Genomic DNA, 25,780 nt, shown 5'->3' on the forward strand with positions numbered 1-25,780 from the left:
GATCATTTAGTCTGAAATTTTCACTTAAAATTCATGACAAAATTTAGTGCAATTTTTGCCTGTGTCACGAACTTAAGTAGTATTGTCAATTATATTAAAATCATTAGAGGATGCATGTACAAAGCTACAGAAGTTCCAGCAATTTCATTTGGTATGAATTTTTGATTATTTTCAAAGAAAAAGCCCTGTGTCAAATAGCTGTTATAAAAATTAAGAGAAAAAATCTCTACTAATGGAAGGCAACACATGCATTTGTCAATGATGTCAGTGTAACTGCAGTCAGTTCACTCCCACAGTTGTTGAAAGAACAAATGCATATGCTCAGAGGTATTGGGAGAACTGGTCAGGGACACAAATTTTCCCTTTTACATGATCCAGAGCATGAACATGAAACACCCAATAACATTACTGAGGTGAAAATAGGAGGATCCTTAGTAACACCCAGGAAAACCTTCATTTCTGAAGACAGAGAGATAGAGAGAAAGATCAAGAGATCTAAATATATCAAATGCACTTGTCATCTTGATTTCAGTCATACTATTTCTAATCTGTGTGATAGCTTCAGTAACAAAAAGGACAAGACTTTTTTTTTTTTTTCTTTCCCTTCACTATTTTAAATATTACTTACTCCATTTTAGAAGCTATCCTTAGTGACTGGGGATAGATATCAGCATATATAACTTATCAGTATATCCTAAATCTTAAATTGTTCTCACTTTTCTTTGTATTCATTTTCACCAGAAATTGTAAAGATGGTCTTGACTTCAAGGATGGTTTTCTTTCCATCTCCCCTCTAGTTCTTCTTCAGCCTTTAACTTTTTTTTTTTTTTCAATTTATTTTTTCTTTTTCTTAAAAGGGAACAATGACGCCAATTTACACATATCTGCAGAGGATGTGCCTCCTGTTTTCCTATTTCGGTACTTGTCCTCTTGCAGAAAATGATATATGGTATCACACGGCTGGTGTTGTTTTCTTTCACAAAAGCCCAGACACCATAATTACGCTCATGCTCAGAGTTTAGCAAGTTTGGAGAAGAATACCCAGTTCTCTTATTATTGCTTTTTTTCTGGTCTTTAATCTTTCATGTTTTTTTTTTTTTTTTTTTTTTTTTTTTTTTATCTCCTATGAAACCTGAAGCAGTATATCTTAGCAAAAGTAACTAACTGTAAAACCATCTTTTTTTTTAATGTTTTTCTCACTGTTTACACCTAAGTGGAACAGAAAATATATTCACTACTTTTTGATGGCATTGAGAGTTACTAAGACTCTTTTCTTATCCAAGAATTTGTGTTACAAATAAAAATGAAAAATTTTTGGCTTATAACTCAAAAAGTAAATGCCTGAAAGATCCAGACCACTGATGGTTTTGCCTGCAGGCAAACAGAATCAGTACATTTAGTCATCTATTCTGTTTAAATCTTGTCAGTCTGAGCCTAGTTCCTATCACTTATTATATGTGAAATATCCACCCTTTAATACTTCATGGCTTCTTACATTCAATTTAAGAAATAATCAGAATTTGGATTCATTGCATACTAGCAAGGAAAAAAAAAAAAAAAAAAAAAAAAAAAAAAGTACCTACATCAGGAAAAGAAAAATCAGAAACAGACACCATGACCATTTTTCCATATTCACATTTTGGTAAGGCAGATATCATAAAAATAGTACTTAATAAGATTATAGAGGACTTAAAGAGACAGGGCTTATGTTATGAAACAGAACAGAGGAGGATCTTTGCTAACATGGCATAACATGAACAGCAGGATTCTTCATTTTAAAGAATTTAGTAAATTGGTGCAGTATTGGTACAGTAATCATGTGCCGCCTGTTTAAAACAGATGCAGGGGAAGGCTGTACAGCTTCTGAGCACCATTTTGTAGACTCTTGATTAGACATTGGTTCTCATGTAATATAACAGCTCTAATTGTATAGAATTGTATATGCAATTCAGTCTTGGAGATTCTAATGTACTGAAAGAGCATAGTTTAGGTGGCTTGCAAACTGCAATAGAAATATGATGCTGGATTATAGATTCAGCTTTCTGTGAATATATAAGTAAGGTTGGAAAATGAGAGGCTGAATTTTAGTCTTATGAATGATATTAGAAAAAGAAAAGAGAAGTTTGCTTATTTTAAGAGAATAAGATTACAAATAGCATAAAAGGCTATGCTGTGTGCAGTATGGAGGAACAATAGCAACATATACTAATATTCAGTGTGTTATTAGCAGTGAAATTATCCCACAAGTTTATTTTTTGATGAATGTGCCAGTCATGGAGTAGTCTGTTTGAAAGCATGTTATCTAGCTTGCCAGGACTGATATTTAGATACAGCAGATGGTACATAATTCCAAATAAAATTTAAGGAGTATGTTACAAATTGCATGCTTTATTGGTAGATTATGGTTGCTGTTTTTCCCAGAAGTTTTGAAAAAAGCACTGGCTATTTTACTGAAAAGTAACAAGTGTATTCATAAATGTGAGTGAATTCATTATGAGTTGTAATCAGTGAGCAATTTATAATACCTACTGACAGAAAAATGTATGTTGCATTTTTCAGCCTTGCAAGAGTGATATTAGTCTAGGAAACAGCATGACAAGCATGAATCATACACTGTCAGAGCAGTCCCCTTCCAGTAACTACTTTCAAGTGTTAGTAGTGTCATTGAGGGAAAAGGAGATTAAACCTCTACCCTTGGGATCCTCAAAGGCAATGCCTACATTAACCTTCATCTATTTGTGACTACAAATAGCCATGCAGTAAAGTAGTATTGATTGCATGCATTAGATCAGTCAACATTGTTTTGTTCAGCCCACCCTGATGAACTCATTCCAGATGTTTTTAGACCTGAACTTATTGACTTGAATGTTCTTACTCTGATTCAGAGTAGAAGAGGGTTAGGTGACATCAGCTTCATGCAAAGACTGATTAAAGCTGTCAGAAAGAGGACTCTAAGGTAGAAAGTTAAGTATACCACTACGTCTTTTTTTTTTTTCCAAAAAATTCTTTCTTTTGTTGGAAGCATAGATTTTTGCAAAATGTAGCAACTATTAACATATCACAAGAAAAAGTAAATTAAAATTGACAGCAGTGGTATGGAGTTACTTTCATTCTCCAGAGTTTGTTTCCTTTGCTGACTTGAACAAAGGTACCAAACTGAGCTTGTTTTCATCTGGGGAAGGCAATCAGAGTCATGAGGGTTCTTACCTGAACAGAAACTAATCTAAAACATCCCTGGAACAGATATTGAAAAGCACCTGTGTTTTTGCTTGGCAGGCAGACATTAGATCATAAGTTCTAGAGACTTCTTTCAAAATGGCAATTAGATGCAAGGGATTACCTGGCAAAAAAAAAAAAATATATATATATATATATATATATAAGTATATATATATATATATGTATATTTCTTGGTAGAAGAGTGAAGCATCAATAGTTTATGGGCATGCAGATTTAGACTATCAGCCTCTGATTGATTCCTCTTGTGTTATCTGCTGTTTTCCAGACTTTCATTTTCCAGGTCTCCAGTTAGCTGTTGCAGGCAGATAGCCTATAAGGTTTGTATATGCAGAAATTTTAGGCCTCTTGTCATGGAGCAGGAAGAAAGTAAACGATAGAAACTCTAGCTCCTGTATCACTATCAGGAATCCTCAGACTTGAAAACACCAGTGTCAGCCAATATTTTCAAGGTAGAAGTTCCTTTTTCACAGAGGACACCTGAAGGACCTAACAGCTTCTGCTCAATACAACATTTCCATTGCTCTAAAGCTCCTTCTCATCTTTTAAACACTTTATTGTTCTCCTTCTGATTCTCTCCACCTGCCCACCTCCTGCTATGTAATGCTGTGTCCAAAGCTCAAACAATGTTGCAACTGAGTGATTCATCAGCTCTGAAGAGAGAAAGATAGTATGTCCTCAGATAAGATTTTTGGATTTTGAAACAGTATAATGTTCCTTAGTTTTTCCCGCCCCCCTCCCCCCCCCCCCCCCCCGGATTTTTTTTTTCTTTCCCCTAACACCTAGCCAGTTATCCTCCGTTTTATATAGCATAAAGTAGCATAAAGTGGTTCTAGTTCTCAAATTGTCACTGGACTTGTCTTTTCTTTTTTGAACATCATTACACTGATTTCAGACCATTTATCACATAGACTTCAGATTTTAACTCCATTTGCTAGACTGTTTAAGAGTTCTTCCAGCTTTTTTTCATCTGTGTATCCTACAATTATAATCTGCATTTGTTGTTCAAATCACTAACGCAAACCAAGACTGAACAAAACATAGCCTTGAGTGTTCCAAGTATTTAAGGTGTGCACCTTTCCCATTTGGCATAATTCTTCATGCATGGATGTGGTTTTTGGTTGGTTGGTTGGTTGGCTTTATGCTAAGATAAACTAATTTCCAGTTTGTCTGAGACTGTCATATACGGTGATACCAAAGGCTTTAAAATCAGGCTTAGTCTTACCAACTATCTGTCTCCTTTTACCCACTAAGTCAGTGGAAATTAGAGAGTTTGCACTGAAAAAAAAAGCATTTTGAGTTTGCAGTACTTTAGTTTTAGTCCATGGTTTGAGAGATGTATTTTATTTTGCACTAGAAGTTTTATATTTCAATAATTATAGAAGCACTTAGCTCTGTGGAAAAGAGCTTCTCAGGGCACTCTTACACTTTCATAATAATACAGTATTTGATACTAAACAATAGTCAGGAAAACAATATAGTATGTGTTGTTTTTCCAACCATTGACAACACTTGAAATGTCAGCCACCTGTTGAAAGTGGAATTTACTAAATTTATTAAGAACACTGGGACATAAAGCTGTGAATTACTCTTCCACATGCTTTGCTTTTGAAACACTTGTGACAGATCAGATTTTCTATACAGCAGGTCTCATATTTATTTAACCCAGAATATGACAGTTTTCCTTTAGCAAAACTTGCCAACATTTATAAAGCTATTTATGGAAATTTCAAAAGATATAAGAATCTTCTTCCCTAATTCTATCTGACAACAGTTACTGATGTCTGGAAAAAATTATCTTGGATTAAAATTATTTAAAGTTACAGAACCTACTGGGAAGAAGGAAGGAAGGAAGGAAGGAAGGAAGGAAGGAAGGAAGGAAGGAAGGAAGGAAGGAAGGAAGGAAGGAAGGAAGGAAGGAAGGAAGGAAGGAAAATGCAGTTTTCACTTTTGATACCCAGTTGATCACTGTGAATGACAGATGATCACCCAGTCTGACTCTCCCCTCTCTCGGTTCCATGCCATTCCCTTGGGTCCTGTCACTGTCCCCAGAGAGCAGAGCTCAGCGTTTGTCCATCAGCTCCTCTTGTGAGGGAGCTGCAGGCCACCATGAGGCCTCCCCTCAGTCTCCGCTTCTCTGGGCTAAACAAACCAAGGGATCTCAGCCTCTCCTCATATGTCTTGCATCTAGACCCTTCACCATCTTTGTAACTCTCTTTTGGACACAATAGTTTTATGTGCTCATATTTTGGTGCACTAAACTGCACACAGTGCTCAAGGAGAGGCTGCATCAGTGTGGAGCAGAGTAGGACAATTGCTGTCTTTGACTGACTAGCCATACTGATTAGCCACCCCAGGATGCAATGCCCCTCACCACATGCTCTGAAGCACAGGGCAAGAACAGCCTCTCCAAGGTTTGGGAAAAAAAAAAAAAAAAAAAAGGAGGAAAAAAGGCTGGGAGGTGAGAATAGAGCCCACCAGCACTAAGGATCACCCTTTATCTCAGGCGGAAACCAGTTACAGAAACACTAGCTCCAAATACCCTAGCTCTGTGTAAAAAGACACATTACAAATCAGCCCATTATAACACCATGAAGTTAAGGATTAAGGTGAGGGATGCAGTAGTGGGTAGATTGTGACCTTAAGCACAACACAGCCCTGAGAAAGCAGTCTAGGAGGTTTCTGGAGAGCGTGGAAGATAGCTTCCTGACACAGCTGGTTAGTGAACCTACCAGGGGTGGTGCCCCGCTAGACCTTCTCTTCACAAACAGAGAAGGACTGGTGGAGGACGTGATTGTCGGGAGCTGTCTTGGGCAGAGTGACCACGCAATGGTGGAGTTCACTATTCTTGGCGAGGCCAGGAAGGGGACCAGTAAAACCACTGTATTGGACTTTCGGAGGGCTGACTTTGAGCTGCTCAGGACACTGGTTGGTGGAGTCCCTTGGGAGGCGGTTCTGAAAGGCAGAGGAGTCCAGGAAGGCTGGGCGCTCTTCAAGAGGGAAGTCTTAATGGCACAGGAACGGTCTGTCCCCACGTGCCCAAAGACGAGCTGGCGGGGAAGAAGACCGGCCTGGCTCAACAGAGAATTGTGGCTTGATCTTAGGAGGAAAAAGAGGGTTTATAAGCTTTGGAAAAGTGGGCAGGCCACTAAGGAGGACTTTAAAGAAGTAGCGAGGCTGTGCAGGGACAAAATTAGGAAGGCCAAAGCTCATCTGGAGCTCAATCTGGCTACTGCCGTTAAAGATAACAAAAAACGTTTCTATAAATACATCAACACAAAAAGGAGGACTAAGGAGAATCTCCATCCTTTACTGGATGCGGGGGGAAACTTAGTTACAAGAGATGAGGAAAAGGCGGAGGTGCTCAATGCCTTCTTTGCCTCAGTCTTTAGCGGCAATACCGGATGTTCTCTGAATACTCAGTACCCTGAGCTGGTGGAAAGGGATGGGGAGCAGGATGTGGCCCTCACTATCCATGAAGAACTGGTTGGTGACCTGCTACGGCACTTAGATGTGCACAAGTCGATGGGGCCGGATGGGATCCACCCAAGGGTACTGAGGGAACTGGCAGAGGAGCTGGCCAAGCCACTATCCATCATTTATCAGCAGTCCTGGCTATTGGGGGAGGTCCCAATCGACTGGCGGCTAGCAAACGTGACGCCCATCTACAAGAAGGGCCGGAGGGCAGACCCGGGAAACTACAGGCCTGTCAGTTTGACCTCAGTGCCAGGAAAGCTCATGGAGCAGATCCTCCTGAGAGTCATCATGCAGCACTTGCAGTGGAAGCAGGCGATCAGGCCCAGTCAGCATGGCTTTATGAAAGGCAGGTCATGCCTGACGAACCTGATCTCCTTCCATGACAAAGTGACGCGCTGGGTGGACGAGGGAAAGGCTGTGGATGTGGTCTACCTTGACTTCAGCAAGGCTTTTGACACCGTTTCCCACAGCATTCTCCTCAAGAAACTGGCTGCTCTTGGCTTGGACTGGCGCACGCTTCGTTGGGTTAGAAACTGGCTGGATAGCCGGGCCCAAAGAGTCGTGGTGAATGGAGCCAAGTCCGGTTGGAGGCCAGTCACTAGTGGCGTCCCCCAGGGCTCGGTGCTGGGGCCAGTTCTCTTTAATATCTTCATCGATGATCTGGACGAGGGCATCGAGTGCACCCTCAGTAAGTTTGCAGATGACACCAAGCTATGTGCGTGTGTCGATCTGCTTGAGGGTAGGAAAGCTCTGCAGGAGGATCTGGATAGGCTGGACCTATGGGCTGAGGTCAACTGAATGAAGTTTAATAAGGCCAAGTGCCGGGTCCTGCACCTGGGGCGCAATAACCCCAAGCAGAGCTACAGGCTGGGAGAGGAATGGTTGGAGAGCTGCCAGGCAGAGAAGGACCTGGGAGTGATGGTGGATAGTCGGCTGAATATGAGCCAGCAGTGTGCTCAGGTGGCCAAGAAGGCCAACGGCATCCTGGCTTGTATCAGGAACAGTGTGACCAGCAGGGCTAGGGAGGTGATCGTCCCCCTGTACTCAGCTCTGGTGAGGCCGCACCTCGAGTACTGTGTTCAGTTTTGGGCCCCTCGCTACAAGAAGGACATGGAGGTGCTTGAGCGGGTGCAGAGAAGGGCAACAAAGCTGGTGAGGGGCCTGGAGAACAAGTCCTACGAGGGGCGGCTGAGGGAGCTGGGTTTGTTCAGCCTGGAGAAGAGGAGGCTCAGGGGCGACCTTATCGCTCTCTATGGGTACCTCAAGGGAGGCTGTAGCGAGGTGGGGGTTGGTCTGTTCTCCCACGTGCCTGGTGACAGGACGAGGGGGAATGGGCTTAAGTTGCGCCAGGGGAGTTTTAGGTTAGATGTTAGGAAGAACTTCTTCACTGAAAGGGTTGTGAGGCACTGGAACAGGCTGCCCAGGGAAGTGGTGGAGTCACCATCCCTGGAAGTCTTCAAAAGACGTTTAGATGTAGAGCTTAGGGAAATGGTTTAGTGGGGACTGTTAGCGTTAGGTCAGAGGTTGGACTCGATGATCTTGAGGTCTCTTCCAACCTAGAAAATTCTGTGATTCTGTGATTCTTAGTCCCACGGCTGATTCCCAGTCACTCAACTTGTCCTTTATGGACAGTCCCAGCTTCGAACCTTCCAAGGTGCCCCAGCTTGGCCTGTATGGCAGGTCCCCAGGAAGAAAAAGCAGGGCTACCACCACCCTTCCCTAAGGAATTCACCAGTGACCCCCAGAGCTCTGTGTCCCCTGAAGTAAAACCATGGGCAAAAGCCCCTGGGTAGCCCTGCCATGCTGCACCAGGTCTGCCACACTCGGACCCGTGGCTCACCTGGGCTTGGATGGCTTCAATGGACAGAGCCAAACCCAGCTGAGCCAATAGTGCCTCAAGCTTACGGGTCCCTTGAATTGTCCTTGGTTATGATTTTAAAACTGAATTGATGGGCAAACAGGGTGAGCTGTAAGTCTGAATATTGTTTGACTTCAAATATTTTTTTGCTTCATTTCCTAAAGCTCTACAGGGCAAAGAGGTAGACATGATTGACAGGTAAACAAGTCAACCACAGCAATTGCTCAAAATATACATTAACACTATTCACCCAATCCATCTAGTGACTAAATCCAAAATGCCTTTTAGCTTGCCTGTCTTTCCTACACTGCTTGAATGTAAAGCTCAAATCCTCTGGATTCCTATTAGAAGTATTAACTCTTCCTGTATCCCTAAGAACTGTAGTCATTGTCAAACAAGAAAGTGTATGACATCAGGGTATGTTCATGAAATTCGGTTTGAAGATTTCAACCCAAAATGATTTTTCTATGAAAGTTTTAGTTCCCAACCATTGCTTTTCCTGATTCAAGATAGACAGTTTTATTACACTAAAAAATCAGAATATGATTAACAAATGACTTAAATTTCACATATTTTTCTTACTTGCTCGTTAGAGATAGTTTTATATGAACATCACTTGGAAGAAAATATTGATTTATAATAAGTTATCTTGGAGAATGCTTGGCTAAAATACCTTTGCTTGTGTACAGTACTTATATTGTTAGTAATGTTATTCACTTTTTCCTGTAAATAGGTTTTGGAAAGGAGAAGGAAGAATTCTTTAACAAGAAATGATATTGATTTATGTATCTTTGGTCAGGCCTGAAATAAAAAAAAATAAAAAAAATAAATAAAAAAAAAATCTTGCATGTAATCTTAATAGGACAATTATGCAAGTAAAGTGGAGTTTACTGTGATCTTTCTGTCCTTTAATTATTCATTTACAGTCTGTAGAGGAGTTCATATGCCCTTAGTCTAGTCACATTTCATTGTATGTTTGCCTGAAATACCTGAAAAATGTCTTCATCTGTCCATGTCAAAAATGGGATTTAGATAATTGTTATTAATATATCAAAGTTAGCAGAAAAGAAAATAATGAAATACACAATTTTTTAAATCACATCCTGTAAAATATCTCAAGACAAGGGCAGGCTGCAGGGGATAAAATGCTAAATGGGAAATTTCTTGTGTCCTTATCTTAAACTCATAGTGTGACAATACTGTAGCATATTAATGGTTGTAAACTGGTTTCTATGCATGGTTGATTTACAGTGGTTCATATTTACTTGAACAACTTACATTGTTTAAAAATCCTTTTGTCTCCTGCAAACATTTATCCATTATACATAGATACATGTAAGGAAGCTACCCTTTTGAGAAAATCTTAGCTCAGAATCATAAGGAACAACAGCCTCCCAGTCCTGCTATATATATATATATTGCCTTGATATTTGGACAAGCTCAAGTTTTCTGATGGGAAAACCATATAAGGAAGTCCTGATCACTCCAGCTTCATTACCATTCCTACATAAGTAAAACATTTTTCCATTCACTTACTGCCCAATCTAGTATTTCGTGCAGGCTCAATATGTTTTTGGAAAAAAAAAATGTTTTAACGCATATTCCTGAAGGTATGTAACAGCATTTCTATCACTACTTATCAGGATTATTCTTTTTGAGATACTGCATTTAATTAAGTGAAATTTCTTCAGAACTCAAGAGAATTTGGTATAGTGCAGGCTAGAAAATAAAGGTAAAAAATCTATAATATATATTTATAAATGTCACCAGAAAAGATGATAAAATATGTTATTTTATATGGTGTTGCAGTTTTAAAACCTTTATATTAATTTTTCATATACTGAATTACCAATTTAAATAAAAGGCCAGCAGATAATTGTATTCCTTTACTATGGGAACACTTGAACTAATTTAAAGTAATGCAGCAAATTATGTAAAACCATTTAGTCAAATATATTAGAGAGGGGTCAAAGCTAGGGCAGCACTATTTAAATCAAATTGAATTCCATCTTGCGAATGGATTTCAAATAGATTTTTAATTGCAGTATTTTGTCTGCAGGGCATTATATCACATGCCTGTTGTACACAAGTAAAATCCACAAGAATCTCCTCCATCAGGACAGTGCCAGGTCTCTCTTCATTACAAATTTTCTTTGTTATGATGCACGAAAATATGTTCTTGGCTTTTCATTTTTGCTCATTCTACTTATAGTTAATCCCTTAAGACAAACCCTGGATAAGTGACCCCTCTTCTATTCTCTTACTTCCATGTGGACTGCAATACCAGAAGGAAATGGAAAAGCCAGGTATAACCATGAAGAAAACAGAAAAGTGACTATTTTTTTGATACATTTTGCTCTCTCACCCAGCCTTAAGTGAGTCACCCTTACCATCGTTGGAGATATATCCCCAGGAAAATACAATTTAAAGTACATTGGAAGCCCACACTGTAAATGAAGAAATACTTTTATTTCCAGTAGTGATTCTGGAAAATGCCTTTTTAAAAAGCAAATGCTTCACAAAAAGCTGACCTGCAATATTTTTGAATTAAAGACAAAATCATATAATTCTTTTAAAAGCACAATGACAAATTCATCCTTGGAAATACCCTTCTGGACAGATAGCAATAAGTATCTAAATTAGTTTGTGAGCTTTCTGGACAAAACCTTTGCTGTTTGAATAATAATAGCAAATGTAACTGTTAGTTTCTCAACAAAAGAAGACTTGCAGAAAAGGTTTACTCTTAAAACATTGACTAATTTGACATTATTTACAGTCCTCTTGTTTATGATTAGTCTCTTGGCTTACAGTTCTGTTTCAGAGAACACTTGTTGCTTACAGTTGCTTACAGTTCTGTTTCAAATAAACACTTTTTTCTTAAAGGCTATGAAGATCCATTGTGTACCTTGTATGATTTATTTGCTGTTCTTCCTAACACAGTACTCTCAGCAAAGCTTAGTATCATACAGAACTTTTGCATTGCTTGTGTGTCATAACTTCTCAAAACAATTTAGTCAGAAATTTGCTTTTAATATCTTTATAAAGGAACTTAAACTCATGTTAATGATCCTAACAAGTAGAATCATAGAATTATAGAGTATCCCAAGTTGGAAGGGACCCAAAAGGATTATCAAGTCCAACTCCTGGCACCACACAGGTCCACCCAAAAATTCAGACTATATGACTAAGAGCACGGTCCAAATGCTTTTTAAACTCCAAGAGGCTTGGTGCCATGACTATGTCCCTGGGGAACCTGTTCCAGTGCGCAACAACCCTCTCAGTGATGAACCTCTTCTTGATATCCAGCCTGAACCTCCCTTGTCACAGGTTGACACCAGTCCCTCGGGTCCTATCACTGGTCACTAAAGAGAATAGATTGGCAGCTGCCCCTCCAGTCCCCCTCATGAGGAAGCTGTAGACCATGATGAGGTCTCCCCTCAGCCTTCTCTTTTTCAGGCTGAACAGGCCAAGTGACCTCAGCCACTTCTCGTACATCTTCCCCTCTAGGCCCTTCATCATCTCAGTAGCCATTTTCTGGACACTCTCCAATAGTTTCACATCCTTTTTGTACTGTGGTGCCCAGAACTGCAAACAGTACTCGAGGTGAGGCCAACCCAGTGCAGAGTAGAGTGGGACAATCACTTTCCTTGACCAACTAGCAGTGCTATGCTTGATGCACCCCAGGATACGGTTGGCCCTCCTGGCTGCCACGGCACACGGCTCATATTCAACTTGCTATCAACCAAAACCCCCAGATCCCTCTCTGCAGGACTGCTCTCCAGAGTCTCATCGCCCAGTCTGTACGTAGAGGCAGGGTTGCCCCTTCCCAGGTGCAGGAAAAATTTGTTCTTGTTAAACTTCATGCGGTTGGTGATTACCCAGTTCTCCAATAAAAACATAAAGGACGCTCGCAAAGCCTCCCAGAGCTGGGCTCAAACCTGCAACCTTGGCCCTTGGCTGGGTGGGAGGTGAGTGTCACAACTGCTGTGCTTTGTAAACCTGATTTTTAAATTCATTCTGGTTGGGTGGAAACTACTAGTGGAAGAGTCTCCTGATGCAAATGCTGCAGCTTCTCCCAGAGACAGCAGCAACAGCAGGGCTTTCAAAAATGGCACTTTCGAGCACAGATTTTAGAACTGGGCATAATTCTGGGTATACCAAACTGGTGGCATCCAGTTCCAGTGCAAGGCTGGTGACGGCAGATCTGCCATAAGTTTTCACAATGAAGAAGTGACCATATTATACAAACAGAGGATAACAAAAACACCAAAAAATGTGGGTGTGAAAGACAACAAATCAGGAAAATGCCTAAATCCATACTAAATTTTATATTAAAAAACAAAACAAAGAAAACAAAACAAAACAAAACAGTATCTTCCTTGAATTGTTGTCATCAAGAAAAAATAAATAAATATATATATGAAAAATCCAGAAAGAAGACAAATAACTATTCTTTCATTCTTGTCTTTCCATGTGAATGGAAACACAAATCATCTGAATCAGTGAGATTTAAATGGCTCAAGTATACTGCGTTGTAAATATTTGATTCCTAAACCAAAGTTCAGTTACCTACATGGGACTTCTTTCAAGTCAAGCTCCTAGCATAACAGATCAGGCCTTCCTTTGTTTTCAGATTGTGTATTGGTCACCAAATAAATTTGATACTGAAAGTGTCTGTTTTAAATTCATCATATAAATGTTCTGATATACAATAAACATTTATATATTAAATTTATGTTGTTTGCTTGACAGACTTGAATCAAAGGAGCCTTTTCTGTCCGTTGGGTAAGTAGTAATTTGTATATCTCAATGGTTATTTATATAATCATACCATATAATTTATGGAATAACATTGATCATAAACATCCTTTTTCAACATTTTGTTTATTTACTATACCTATTTACTATACCTAATCTTAGAAAATGTATATATCAACATTAATATATATTAAAATGTAGACAGCAGTTGTGGGTATCTTCTTTATGAAAACATTACTAAAAAAACATGTTTTCACTAATCAAAAATGATACAAAATACAAAAATGTAAGAGATAAATGTTGCACCAAAAACTATTTGTTGTTTTTTTTTGTTTGTTTGTTTGTTTGTTTGTTTGTTTCACTGATCTTTCAGTCAGAAACCATTTCAAATATACCACTTATCTAAGCCAATGACTGAGGAATTGATAGTTTATTTTAAAATAAAAATTCATTGGTTCTTTAGTAACGGGGGAAAAAATGTAAAATAGAAAATATATTTTAGCTTAATTATAGATCACATTTACAATGATTTACCTATTACAGCTGTTAACTCCATAGTTGCATAGCCATGTAAACTGTTATATAGTGTTCATAGTAAAGTAATTAACTTATCTTTCTAAAAACATGTTTGTTAAAGTGGGATATTTTAAAAACGTATCATTCTTTTAAAAAATGTAGTTCATTATGTATATATATGAAAGGTAAGTATCCGTATTTTACTTCTGAGTTTGAAGTTCACTTTTTATTTACTATTTTCTCTTTAGCTTCTTTAAAACTTTCCTGTTTCCTAATATTTCATTACCATTTCATTGTTCTTCAGAACTGTATAACTTCTCTTCATTCTCCTTTTTCTTGGTTCACAACACCATACATTTCATGCTATCAAGAACATAAACTGCAGATAAAAGATGCCAGTGCAAAATAGCCATTTTAATTAATGGCTAGTTGATGGTAGTTAATTCTACCAAGTAATCATCATTAGCTTCTATATTGCTGTATTGCAGATCAAAATATAATTGCAGATCAAAAAACTGCTACAGGTTCTGAAGTCTGAATTAAAATTAGTGAACAAAGTGTATTCATTATCAACACAGAAACAACATACCAGCGTATGCAATATTGGGATATGTCCCAGTTTTTGCAGCATAAAGTAACTTTGGCTTGCCTAAGCACATTTTAAATTAATTGTTTGTCATTTCCATTTTCTATCAGGACAAAATCATTGAAAACTAAGTGTAGTGAAATTCTGATCAAGTTTGGGGGGAATGTGGAGAATGAGGAGATGTTCCTGATGTTTTACACGCTTTGAAATGGCCAAATTCATTACCAAATTCACCCACTTCAGTTATTACCTCTCACTATTTCACTATGCATCTCATATTATGTAGCTATTATTTTGATGTCTCCACTCCTGTAAAGAAGTGATTAACTTAAACTCTCAACTATTACGATTAAAAAAAAAAAAAAAAAAACAGGAAGCATATAAAAGGAAATGGTTGTGTTAGTAGTAATAACTAGTAATAGTAATTATAGTAGTAATAACTAGTAATAGTAATTATCACAAAATAATTAATAAAATAATTTTGTATTTTGTAGCTTGTGCCATGATTTTAAGAATTTTTTGTCAACTTTAAGACACTTGCGGATGAGGACCAAGGAGGAAATACTATGTTTTAGGTTTGGGTTTGTCTCCAGATGAGACAGGTGGTGGCCTTGTTGCAAATGCATGTTACCTTCACATAGTCATTGTATGTGACTTTACTGGTAAACTGGATTCCTCTTAGGAATTGTAATTTGAGTAGACTTAGTCTCTTCACAGAACTTCCCAGAAGTTTTCCTGTAATGTACATGAATTATGCTTCTAAAATCATAATGATTGAAAATGTAAAAATTAGTCCCCACCTCTGTGCTACTTTTGCCTTTCACAACTCCATTTTCTCCACCCCAAAGGAAGATTTTACCAGAGGCAAGAGCAATGTGCCCTGAAGAAGGGCCTAAGCAAACATACACCTTCTCAGTACCGTCAGAGAGATCACAGAATCACAGAATCACAGAATTTCTAGGTTGGAAGAGACCTCAAGATCATCGAGTCCAACCTCTGACCTAACGCTAGCAGTCCCCACTAAACCATTTCCCTAAGCTCTACATCTAAACATCTTTTGAAGACTTCCAGGGATGGTGACTCCACCACTTCCCTGGGCAGATGCTCCTTCTAATCCCACAGTAATCTGGGGATTCATTTTTTCTGGGTATGAGCTATAGTGTTGAGACCTGTATCTAACCCACACTAACAACTGCAACAATCAGGCCTTTAAAACAGAGCATTTGCGGAAGAAATGCTGACTCTGCCTCAGACTAACATATTGGTGCCCTTAATGCCTCTTGCAGCCAGAACTGGTTAAAATAACAATCTAAATTACTTTTGGTTGGTTACAGATTACTTGGTCCTGCAAACCAGCCTTTCATTTATCTTCATTCTGTGACAAAGATTTGTTTCCACATTTTCATTATACTGCCTGGAGGGGCTAATTATACTTTTTCATTTTGCCAGGCCTAAGATAGTGACTTTCTAGTACTTTTCCATTGTTAATTCTTTTGGCAGGGGAAGGGAACGTGAAGTGTGGAAACTTTAGTTGAGACTGACACACTTTACCTGAGCTCTTGATGCATGTGCTGGGCTACAGCCTTCCCTTAAGAGATACCACAAAGAAAAAGTGATTCATAAAATGGTGCAGTTTCCCCTCTCTCAGAAAGCAGCCAGCTACAGAGACAAGAAGAGCCCACCTCTCACTGTTGTGGTTTGTCTCTCAAATGCAAGGAGACAACACCTCCTGTACTCCCTCAGTAAAGGAAACTGCATTTATCCATCTTTCTGTACAAAGGACATAGCAAGGAAGAAAACGCCATTGTATTAGGTTTACATGGCGATGTTTTGGTAGTGAGGGGTCTCTTGTGAGCAGAGCCCAGCAGCTGCCCCATGTCAGATCAGAGCCAGACAGCTCCAAATGAACCTGCTGCTGGTCAGAGCTGAGCCAGCAAGAGATGCTGGTTGGGCCTCTGGGAGAGAAGATTGAAGAAAACGAAAAAATAAAATAAAATAAAATAAAATAAAATAAAATAAAATAAAATAAAATAAAATAAAATAAAATAAAATAAAATAAAATAAAATAAAATAAAATAAAATAAAATAAAATAAAATAAAATAAAATAAAATAAAATAAATAAAAAACAACAGCAGCTGGGAGAGAAGAGTGAGAAAATGTGAGAGAAACAGGCCTGCAGAGACCAAGGTCAGTGCAGAATGAGTGTAGGAGGTGCTCCAGGAACCAGAGTCAAAGTTCTCCTGAGGTCTGTGGAGAGGCTCATGGTGGAGCATGCTGTCCTCCTGCAGCCCATGGGGTACAATGGTGGAGCAGATCTCCACAATAAATTACATTAATCTCCCTGTGATGAGTTTGTTTTGCCCATGACAGTAATTGGTGAGTGATCTCCCTGACCTTATTCCAACCTACAAAACTTTTTTTCATGCTATTTTCTCCCTGACCCCCCCACCCCCCTCCCCATCCTTATGAGGAGGGAAAGTGAGAGAGCAGCAAGGTGGAGCTGAGCTAGTTCCTGGTGTGAAACTACCACCCCCATGTTCCTTCACTACCTGCACAAAAGGAGGGAATAATTTTGCACTGAAATAGCAGTAACTTCTTTAAAGTATATCTCTAATGGTAGCAATGGTATTTGGTGTATATATATATGTAATGTATATATATATAATGGTAAATCAGGAGCAATTCAATGAGTATGTGATCTATTCATATACAAGTATCTGAATTCAGTGATTTGACTTTGGGCTAGAATACAAAGTTGGATTTAAGATATATAATGTCTTTCTTTGTCTCTTAGAGGTTAAAACAAAATCCTTAGGAAATGCTGAAACCTCTTTTAATAGTTCTGAAGGCTGAGTGTTAATCTGTAGAAGAGCATAATTCTCCCCACCTGTATTATTTCAACGCTTCTATGGTTTTGTGTCCTTATTTCACCGTAATGAACAAGATACCAAATTGTCTGAAGTTTTTTTCCTCTTATGCTCATGTAGGGTTAGAATAAAAAAGAATTTGTGCAGATAACCAGAAAAATTCTTGCCTGGAAGAATTTGCCATCAGAGACAACTGTTCTGTTAAAACATGAATTTGTTTTTAGATTAGAAACCAGTTCCATCAAAGTGAAGAGTGCTAACAATGCATCAAATCAACCTCATGCTGAAGTCTTTGAAGGAGTCAGACCTATATAGACCAAGCAGGTCAAGAAGTAGGGGGAAAAAAAAAAAAAGGTACTGCAAAAATGACAGCCCACTTGTACTAAATTCATCCCACTTTATGATCGGGTGAACAAAGGATGAACAATATGTAAAAAAAAAAAAAAAAGAAAAACATTTCAAATCACAGAATGGTTGAGGTTGGAAGAGGTGTCTGGAGGTTATCTGGTCCAATCCATGGACTCAAGCATGGATACTTAGACCAGGTTGCCCAGGACCAACTCCAGACAACTTCTGAAGATTTCCAAGGAAACCCTCTCTAGGCAACCTGTGCCATTGCTCAGTCACCTGCACAGTAAGAAGAGCCACCTGCCAACAATTTTAAAATGATACACATTTGCTCTCCATATTTAGGGGTTGTTTTTAATAATAATGAAGTACAATTATCCCTTCAACAAGGGATAATTTCTAGATGATTAGATTGACAATCCAGTTCCTAACTATTCAAGTAGTTATTTCATGGAAGCTGATTCCTGGTAACTATCTCCATGTGTAAGTTTAGCCCCTGATAAATTCCAGATAATATTGCGTGCAGATTTGTAATTGATCATCAGTCTGAGCCCTAATATTCAAAACTCATTTTGTAGGATAAAGCCATTGCAGTGTCTTATAAAACCTGTAATAGTATTATATTGTCAAGAGAGATCATAATTATTTTGTAACCTTCTTACACAGTAGAAATTTTTTGAATTACTTCTTGTTTGTAGCTAACTGCAATCCTATGTAGAAATAACATCTAGACTTTAATTTAAAAAGGTAGTTAAAATTAAATTCCTTTTGTTAGGAATTAATCAGTCTACTTCCAAAATATTCAGATTCTTTCAATTCATGGCTAGAGCTTTTTTTTCAGACACTAGGTTATAAGCCACAAAGGAGAATGTAGACACATCATCTCTTGTACAACAAATACCATAACACTTCTCCCCATCGTGATTATCAGATAACACCAGCAGAAGGAGCAGACATTTTTCCTTCTGTTCCCATCCAGCTTTTGAAGACAGATAACTCAGAAAATTTTCTTTCAGTGGAATGAAAAATAGAAAAAGAAGATATAGTGAAAGCATTTTGCACTGTTAACATTAAACCAACAACACTACCAAGATTAAAGTAATTTTGTAACTGTCATTCTTATGCAGGTATTCAGGAGTTGCACTTACATGAAAAGTGTGGGAGGACTGCACACACTTGATAATTATTTAAACTTTGGTCACAAGCAGTAGTCAGGAGACTACCTGTGATGAGGCTGTCCAAGTAGTCCCCAGAGAGACAGCAGGGATCTGGGGGGCAATAGCTCATATGGAAAGCTGTGAATTTTTATGTGGAAGATGCTGAAAATCTATATGCTTTAATTTCATGCCATATTACTAATACACTTCTCTTCCAGTAATTTACTCAGAACCATAAGAATTAAGCTAGACATAATTACTTCCTTTCAATTTTTACAATACTCTGAAACAGCGGGTGAATTACCAGTTTTATAAATTTATAAAAGTTTGTTGTTTGTTTTTTTCTTTAAGATACTTCTGAAGAAGAGATTATGAAGTCACAGTAATACATGCTGGCCTGTTACAGCTAGTGCATTTCTTAGTGTTTTTGTGTCATTGCTCAGTGTTTAAAGATTTCAGATTATGTTTTTCTACTCATCTGTAATCCCAAAAATTTCTCTTTGGTCCCTCTATTTTCCTGATCTTTTTCCTTCTACTCTCTTTATACTTTCACACACACACAAATATATATATATCACTTAGAAATATACTAATATATTTGGAAAAAAAAAAAAATGAAAAGTAAAGAAAAGAAAAAGTATTTTCTTAATTCTATTAACTTTTATTGGAAACAAACGCAAAAAAAATATAACCTTAATAAATTCCTTTTCCCCTCTCTGATCCTAATTACATCAGCAATAATGTGATTCATCATCAAGAAAGGCAACAGAGCATGAGATCACTTTTTTCTCTTCTGGTTATTCTGTTTGCCTTTCCCTTTTATTTACTGTCTGTAATTTCTGTCATCCAAAAATACCATTACTATTTCTAAGAAAACAATATATATTGAGGTCATTTATGTTCTGGGTTAATGTTGGACTGTTCCTCAGTACTAAATATCTGCAGTCTTACATGTACCTATGTACAAAGTGGGATGCTCTCTAGAAGAGGGAAAATTATTTAGGAGAATGTTTCCAAAATAAGGAGAATTTAGGAGAATATTTCCAAAATAAGATGAGGAAGAATAAATAGTTTAGAAGAAAAGGAGAAGGAGGGAAGGGAAGGGAAGGGAAGGGAAGGGAAGGGAAGGGAAGGGAAGGGAAGGGAAGGGAAGGGAAGGGAAGGGAAGGGAAGGGAAGGGAAGGGAAGGGAAGGGAAGGGAAGGGAAGGGAAGGGAAGGGAAGGGAAGGGAAGGGAAGGGAAGGGAAGGGAAGGGAAGGGAAGGGAAGGGAAGGGAAGGGAAGGGAAGGGAAGGGAAGGGAAGGGAAGGGAAGGGAAGGGAAGGGAAGGGAAGGGAAGGGAAGGGAAGGGAAGGGAAGGGAAGAAATAATGCAGGAACATAAGAATATAATAGAAAGTCCAGAGGAAAAAAAAAAATACAAAAAGGGAGATATTCTCTTACAATTGGAGGGAAGGAGAGAAGGAGGTTAGGAGAGGAAGGAAGGAAGGAAGGAAGGAAGGAAGGAAGGAAGGAAGGAAGGAAGGAAGGAAGGAAGGAAGGAAGGAAGGAAGGAAGGAAGGAAGGAAGGAAGGAAGGAAAGACAATATTTTCAGAGTGTGAAGTCTTACTGTGCAACAGCACTATTTACTTCAAACATTACTGGTTTTTTTGTTTGTTTGTTTTTCTGTTTTGGTTGCTTGGTTGGTTGGTTTGGTTTGGTTTTTGTTTTTGTTTTATTTTAAACAATCAATAGTCACAGCTCTAGGAGTTGCTAAATCAGTGTGGAGAGTTGTGGGTTAGCACAGTACTGTCCCTTCCTATTTCTTCAGCATTGCCCCTTAGCCCACCAGCCTCTATGGGCTGCTGCAAATACACACAGCTGACCCTGGCAGGCTAGCAGGCACATGAAATGATTTCATAAAGACCTAACTCCATACTCACAAGAACACTTCTGAAAATTACTAGGAGAGTTTTTCAACCTTAGTACAGTTATTGCAGGCTTTCTTTATTTTCACAACTTTCCTGATAATTTTGAAGTTCTAATTCAATATCTTTCCCTTGATAAATGTAATGAAAAATGCAATAACTTTAAGGTTTGATGTTTTGAGTCTATGATGCTGTTCAAATCAGTTGACCTGTAGTTGCTCATTGCTGTTCACACTGCACTGCTTTTACTATTTTTGTATAACAATTGAAACCCTTTTTAAAATTAAATTCCCAGTGTGTTAGGTTTTGTACAAATATTCAGAGAATTTCTGATGGCCGATCCCTGCTTGAAATCAGCTTAATTTTTTAATAGCAAGTGAGATCTGAGATTTGTCCATCTACCTAACATGCTATTAACTTTTTTGCTTTTTTTATCAGAATCAGCCCCACAGCTTTTTCCAAAGAGAAGTTTTTCTTTGGAAGTTGACAACCCATGATCATAATAGCAAAGAGCAAGTTGTCTTACTTCAGAAGTTATTGCTCTAGACCAGTCTCTATCTATGCTGGCTTTCAAAAATGACTTGGTGCTTTAAACTTTGACATTCTCTTAAGAAGCCCTATTAAGAGCACTTCTAAATATCCTAATTTAGGTTTTATTTCTTCTTACCCTTCTGTTTAAAAGCAAATATAACAAAAGCAAATATAACATACCAAAAAACAAGACACACGTCAAACAGTGCTAACTCTTCTGGCCAATTGGCTAGGCTGAGTAAGAAAGAAGAAAATTAGGGAGACAGGTGAAAGAAGACAGTATTACCTAGAGGTTTTTCTAACACAATTTTTCTTTGCAATATAAAATTCTGAAACATATAAAATTCTGAAACATTTTAAAAAGGTCATGTTTTCCCTTCTTGTGTTCTCACTACAGTATGTAACCACCCTTTCTGAGTATAAAGAGGATCGTCTTTTCTCTTCCCTGTTGCAGAGGTTGTGTTGAGGGAGATGAAGGTTACTGATGTGAACAGTGATAGGAAGAGAGGAAAATATTTTTTTCTTAATTCTATACTGGTTTTACCTTTGATAATTTCACTACAGTGTTGTGTAAAGATAACTGAACCACAAGAGTTGATGGTGGAAGAAATGGAAGATATCTTCCAGAGAGGTTCTTGTGTCCCCATCCACTGAGGTTTTCAAGTGCAGCTAGGCAAAGCCACAGCTCACCTCGTCTAGCCCTGGATATAGTTCCACTTCGGGCAGGAGGCTGGACCAGAAATCATCTAGAAGTGCCTTCCAGCTCTATGAATAGGCAGGGAAGGCATGTGACATTGCTATTGGACACATGGCAGCATGCAGTGATACTTTCAGCCTCAGACTCTCTTCTGTAAGATCAGAAGAATAGCCAATCATTCCAAAGCATTAAGTTTATTTATAGGAGAGGCAGTGCAGAAAGAGGCACATCAGAGAGAAGCATTGTTAACAGAGAAAATTGGAGCTCATACTTCCCTCTCATATTTGTTACATGTTCTTAAAAGTTATTAAGCTTCAAGCTAGAAGACATTGTCTGTAGTATTGTTCCATCAATGGCCTTGTGTATGATACTAAAGAATGATAAAACACGGCTTGCCTTATAACATTGCCCAGATATACATTAGCATGCTCGTTTGAAATAAACCAAGATTAGAACATGTTTTAATACAAGGCAAAATTTCAGTTGACAAGATAAGTCATTTCATAGTTTTCTGCAAATTTAGTTTAACCTGAAAGTCCAGAGAAATCAGAACCCATTTACAGACCACTTTGCACCTACGTCATTATCATGCCTTTACACACCTTAATTTGAAAAGAAATAGGGTTGTATTTATAGCATTTAGGTTCATATTCAACATGTTCTGCTTATCCAAACTGCTGTAGAATTTGAGAATGAGGGTGTTGGTTTGGGCTTTTTTTTTTTTTCCCCTTAGTTCCAACTATAAACTATGGTTCAAAAGCAATTAGCAGTTATTCATTGAGTTTGGGTTTGTTTGTTTCTTTTTTATCTCATAGTCAGGCTGAGTTCTTTGAATTTGTATTCAGGCTAAAATGCAGATCTGCTGACATCAGCCACACACTTTCCCATTGGTGCACACATATAGCTGTAACAGGTTGTAACAATTTTGCTGAAAAAAGGAATTAGGTAATAGACTGTCTTGCCACTACTGTGCCAAGAGATTTATTGCTAACACGTTTAATTAATTACTTTTATTTGTAAAGTCTTCAATTTTAGTTCTGAATTCATGTGAGGATTAGTCTTGTTCAATAAAAATAATTTCTTCACAATCACATGTTAGAGTAGAATTAAAAGCTGGAGTATGTGCCTTAAATGTGAAGTAGGAAAGTCAGAGTAGAACTGTCATGCATGAACAACAACTTGTAGTTTGTACTGCCATGGTAGTGATTCTGTAGCTAAAGCTAAAGCATCTTTTTAATTTAAAAAGTATACAGCCATTCCCAACAAATAGTTACTGATTTTTTTTTCCTTTTCACTTGATTGTGATGTCTTACACCAAAAACAAACAAACGAACAAAAACCAAACTTTTCTGAACTCTCTCACCCTTGGACCTTGCTGACCTGGTAAGGCTGGGAGGCTGAATTAGCTGTTGTCCCATAGTACTAGTGTCAAATATTTTCATAGTCAGACAGATAGACCCTAGAAAGTACTTGTAAGTCACAGCAAATTAGATTTTTTATCAAAAGCAATCATTTACCAAAAACGTACCTACTAGTGTTGTCCTCATTTATTCTCTTTCCACTTAAATCAAGGGACAGAAAATACATATGGGTTTTCAGGAACACTATGAACAACAAGTAGTCAAAATGAAAAATTACCAGTTTTCAGAAGGCATTTTTTCTATGAAGTATTTGTTGACTATCCGAAAATAGTGAACGCCTTTCACAGAAATTAGGATCAATACATACAGGAGGAAAAATGAAGCATTTCTCAAGTAATGTAATTCTTACTGCAGAGCTATGCCTTTCAGTCATTCATGATGTACAGGAGGATATGCAAATTATATCTTCTAAGGCAGTGAAATTAGTGAAACAAAACTGTAGGTTTTTAGTGCAGCTTATGTAGCAGTATTGTGCCAAAGTGTTCACATTTCTTTAGTAGAGATGGAAGTACCAGAGAGGTGTTGAATAAGGCTTTGTTTCCTTGCAAAACTAATCTTTTTATACACATGCACACATATTAATCATGATTACATTTTAAATCTAGAATCAAATACCATTTGGTTTCAAGCAGACCTTGTCTAGATGTCAGTAGTTAGGTGTATTTCATGTTATGGCTGATATTTTATAGACTATAAAACTGTCTTGCTGTGTAGAGCATTCATAGAAAAATAACATTCTAGTCATGTAAGTCATATAAGGGTGAGTAATGGTAATGTGGTTTTGCAGAAAGAAAGGAAAAATTGTGTGAGAGGAGTTTAGCAAGATACAAGAAGGAGGAGAGAGAGAAACATTAACAGTTTCAATTCCTTCACAGTATTGTGGTTTGGGAAGAGATGCTGGAGGCAATTCTGAGAACCAAATTGTTATGGTAGGTTAATTCAATAGACTATTAAAAAAAAAAAAAAAAATTAGTCTAAGATGTGTCTGTACTGTTAACTTCTAATGTACATTTCCCAAAGTGATAAAACACTTGAAATGAAACTTTCTATAAATGTTTACTAGCACTGATGCATACCAGTGCAAGAACAGCCCTAGTCTGACAAGAAGAACCACCCAGCTCAGAGTGGTTCTTCCACTCTAAAAATAGAGTCCTATTTTTAATTTTTATATACATACAATCATTATTCCCAAGTTTGGTAAGACTAAACAAGAATTCATAAATGTTCTACTCAAACAGGATTAGAATGTATTTTAAATTCTCATTTTGTGGCCATTGAATGTGATGTCTTATGCACAAACATTGGTATTATGTTCTTAACAGACAATAACAAATAGTTAATGAAACTGGTCTACTATTGGAGGGAAGTCACCAAAATGTGAATCTGTGCAACTGTTTGTTTGGAGCTTAAGACTCATATGAAGGTCTTGCAACATCCAGGGAGTGGAAGGGAGAAGGTGGAGGGAAGTTCATATAAAATAAATACTGAACTCCCCATTATTTTTTTTTTAATATAACTGTCAAAGTGTAAATCATTAATTTGACTTCAGTTACACTACCAAATTGTGTGAGAGTAACATGATTTCAAAAGATGATGACTGTATTTTAAGGAACTTAGGGAAAAACAGGTTACATCTGAAGCCAGATACATAACCTGATTAAACTCGTCACCAGATATGTGAATCCAAAATTATTGAATGAGGAAGAAATTAAAAATATAATATCATGTATTGTCAGATGCCCTCGAGGTAAATCCTAGAGCAGAACAAGCCCTTACAGAGTGGAAGTAACTAGAAAGAAATGAACCACTTAAAGCACTACACAGCTTGCACTGTCTTCTCCATACAACCAGAAGGCAGAAGTACAACTGCATTAGGAAACTTAAGAAAGATCCCTCCCTAAACTGGAAAGACATTCCAGTTCATATGCATTTTCTTAAAAAAGACAGGCCTGGAACTTCAGTTATTTTCCATCATACATAGCCAGCTCAACACTAGAGGGTTGATAAGCCAAGTGGCGAGCCTTGAAAGTCAGTTGACGCTAGAACATGCTAAAAAAAAATAAATCATTATGGAGCTTCTGTAAGGAGAATAAGGTATTTTGGCTACCCTTGCCATATACATAACCTGTCTCTGCAAATTAGAAAAAAATATGTAGAACGTTTTCAACTAGATGAATCATACTCTAGTCATGTGACAAGAAATCAGAAGCTCTAATTCATGTCCAGAGTTGTATAAGGAAACAACAATACCAATACCATGAGAACTCGCCAGGCTGTTTTGCCACACATTAGACCTGGATGAATCATCTGGGACACAAAAAACTCTTTCCCTTATGCAAATAAATATAATGGAAAAAATCCATAAGTGTATTTAAAATTAATAGTTATATCCAATCCCTTGATTTCCACAACCTTATTAT

At 37.8% G+C, this 25,780-nt stretch overlaps 1 protein-coding gene across 1 annotated transcript in view; it reads left to right on the plus strand.

Annotated features, from left to right (window-relative positions):
• RALYL (RALY RNA binding protein like) overlaps nucleotides 1-25,780 on the plus strand; it is a gene marked incomplete at its 3' end in the record, with an annotated part of 194,621 nt that overhangs the window by 141,468 nt on the left and 27,373 nt on the right. The window contains exon 3 of the mRNA XM_082755393.1: nucleotides 13,325-13,357. Within this exon, the coding sequence (XP_082611519.1) occupies nucleotides 13,325-13,357 (33 nt within the window). The remainder of the gene's footprint in view (nucleotides 1-13,324; nucleotides 13,358-25,780) is intronic.

Source organism: Aythya marila, assembly GCF_965140915.1.
Source record: "Aythya marila genome assembly, chromosome: 2".
Taxonomy (NCBI): domain Eukaryota; kingdom Metazoa; phylum Chordata; class Aves; order Anseriformes; family Anatidae; genus Aythya; species Aythya marila.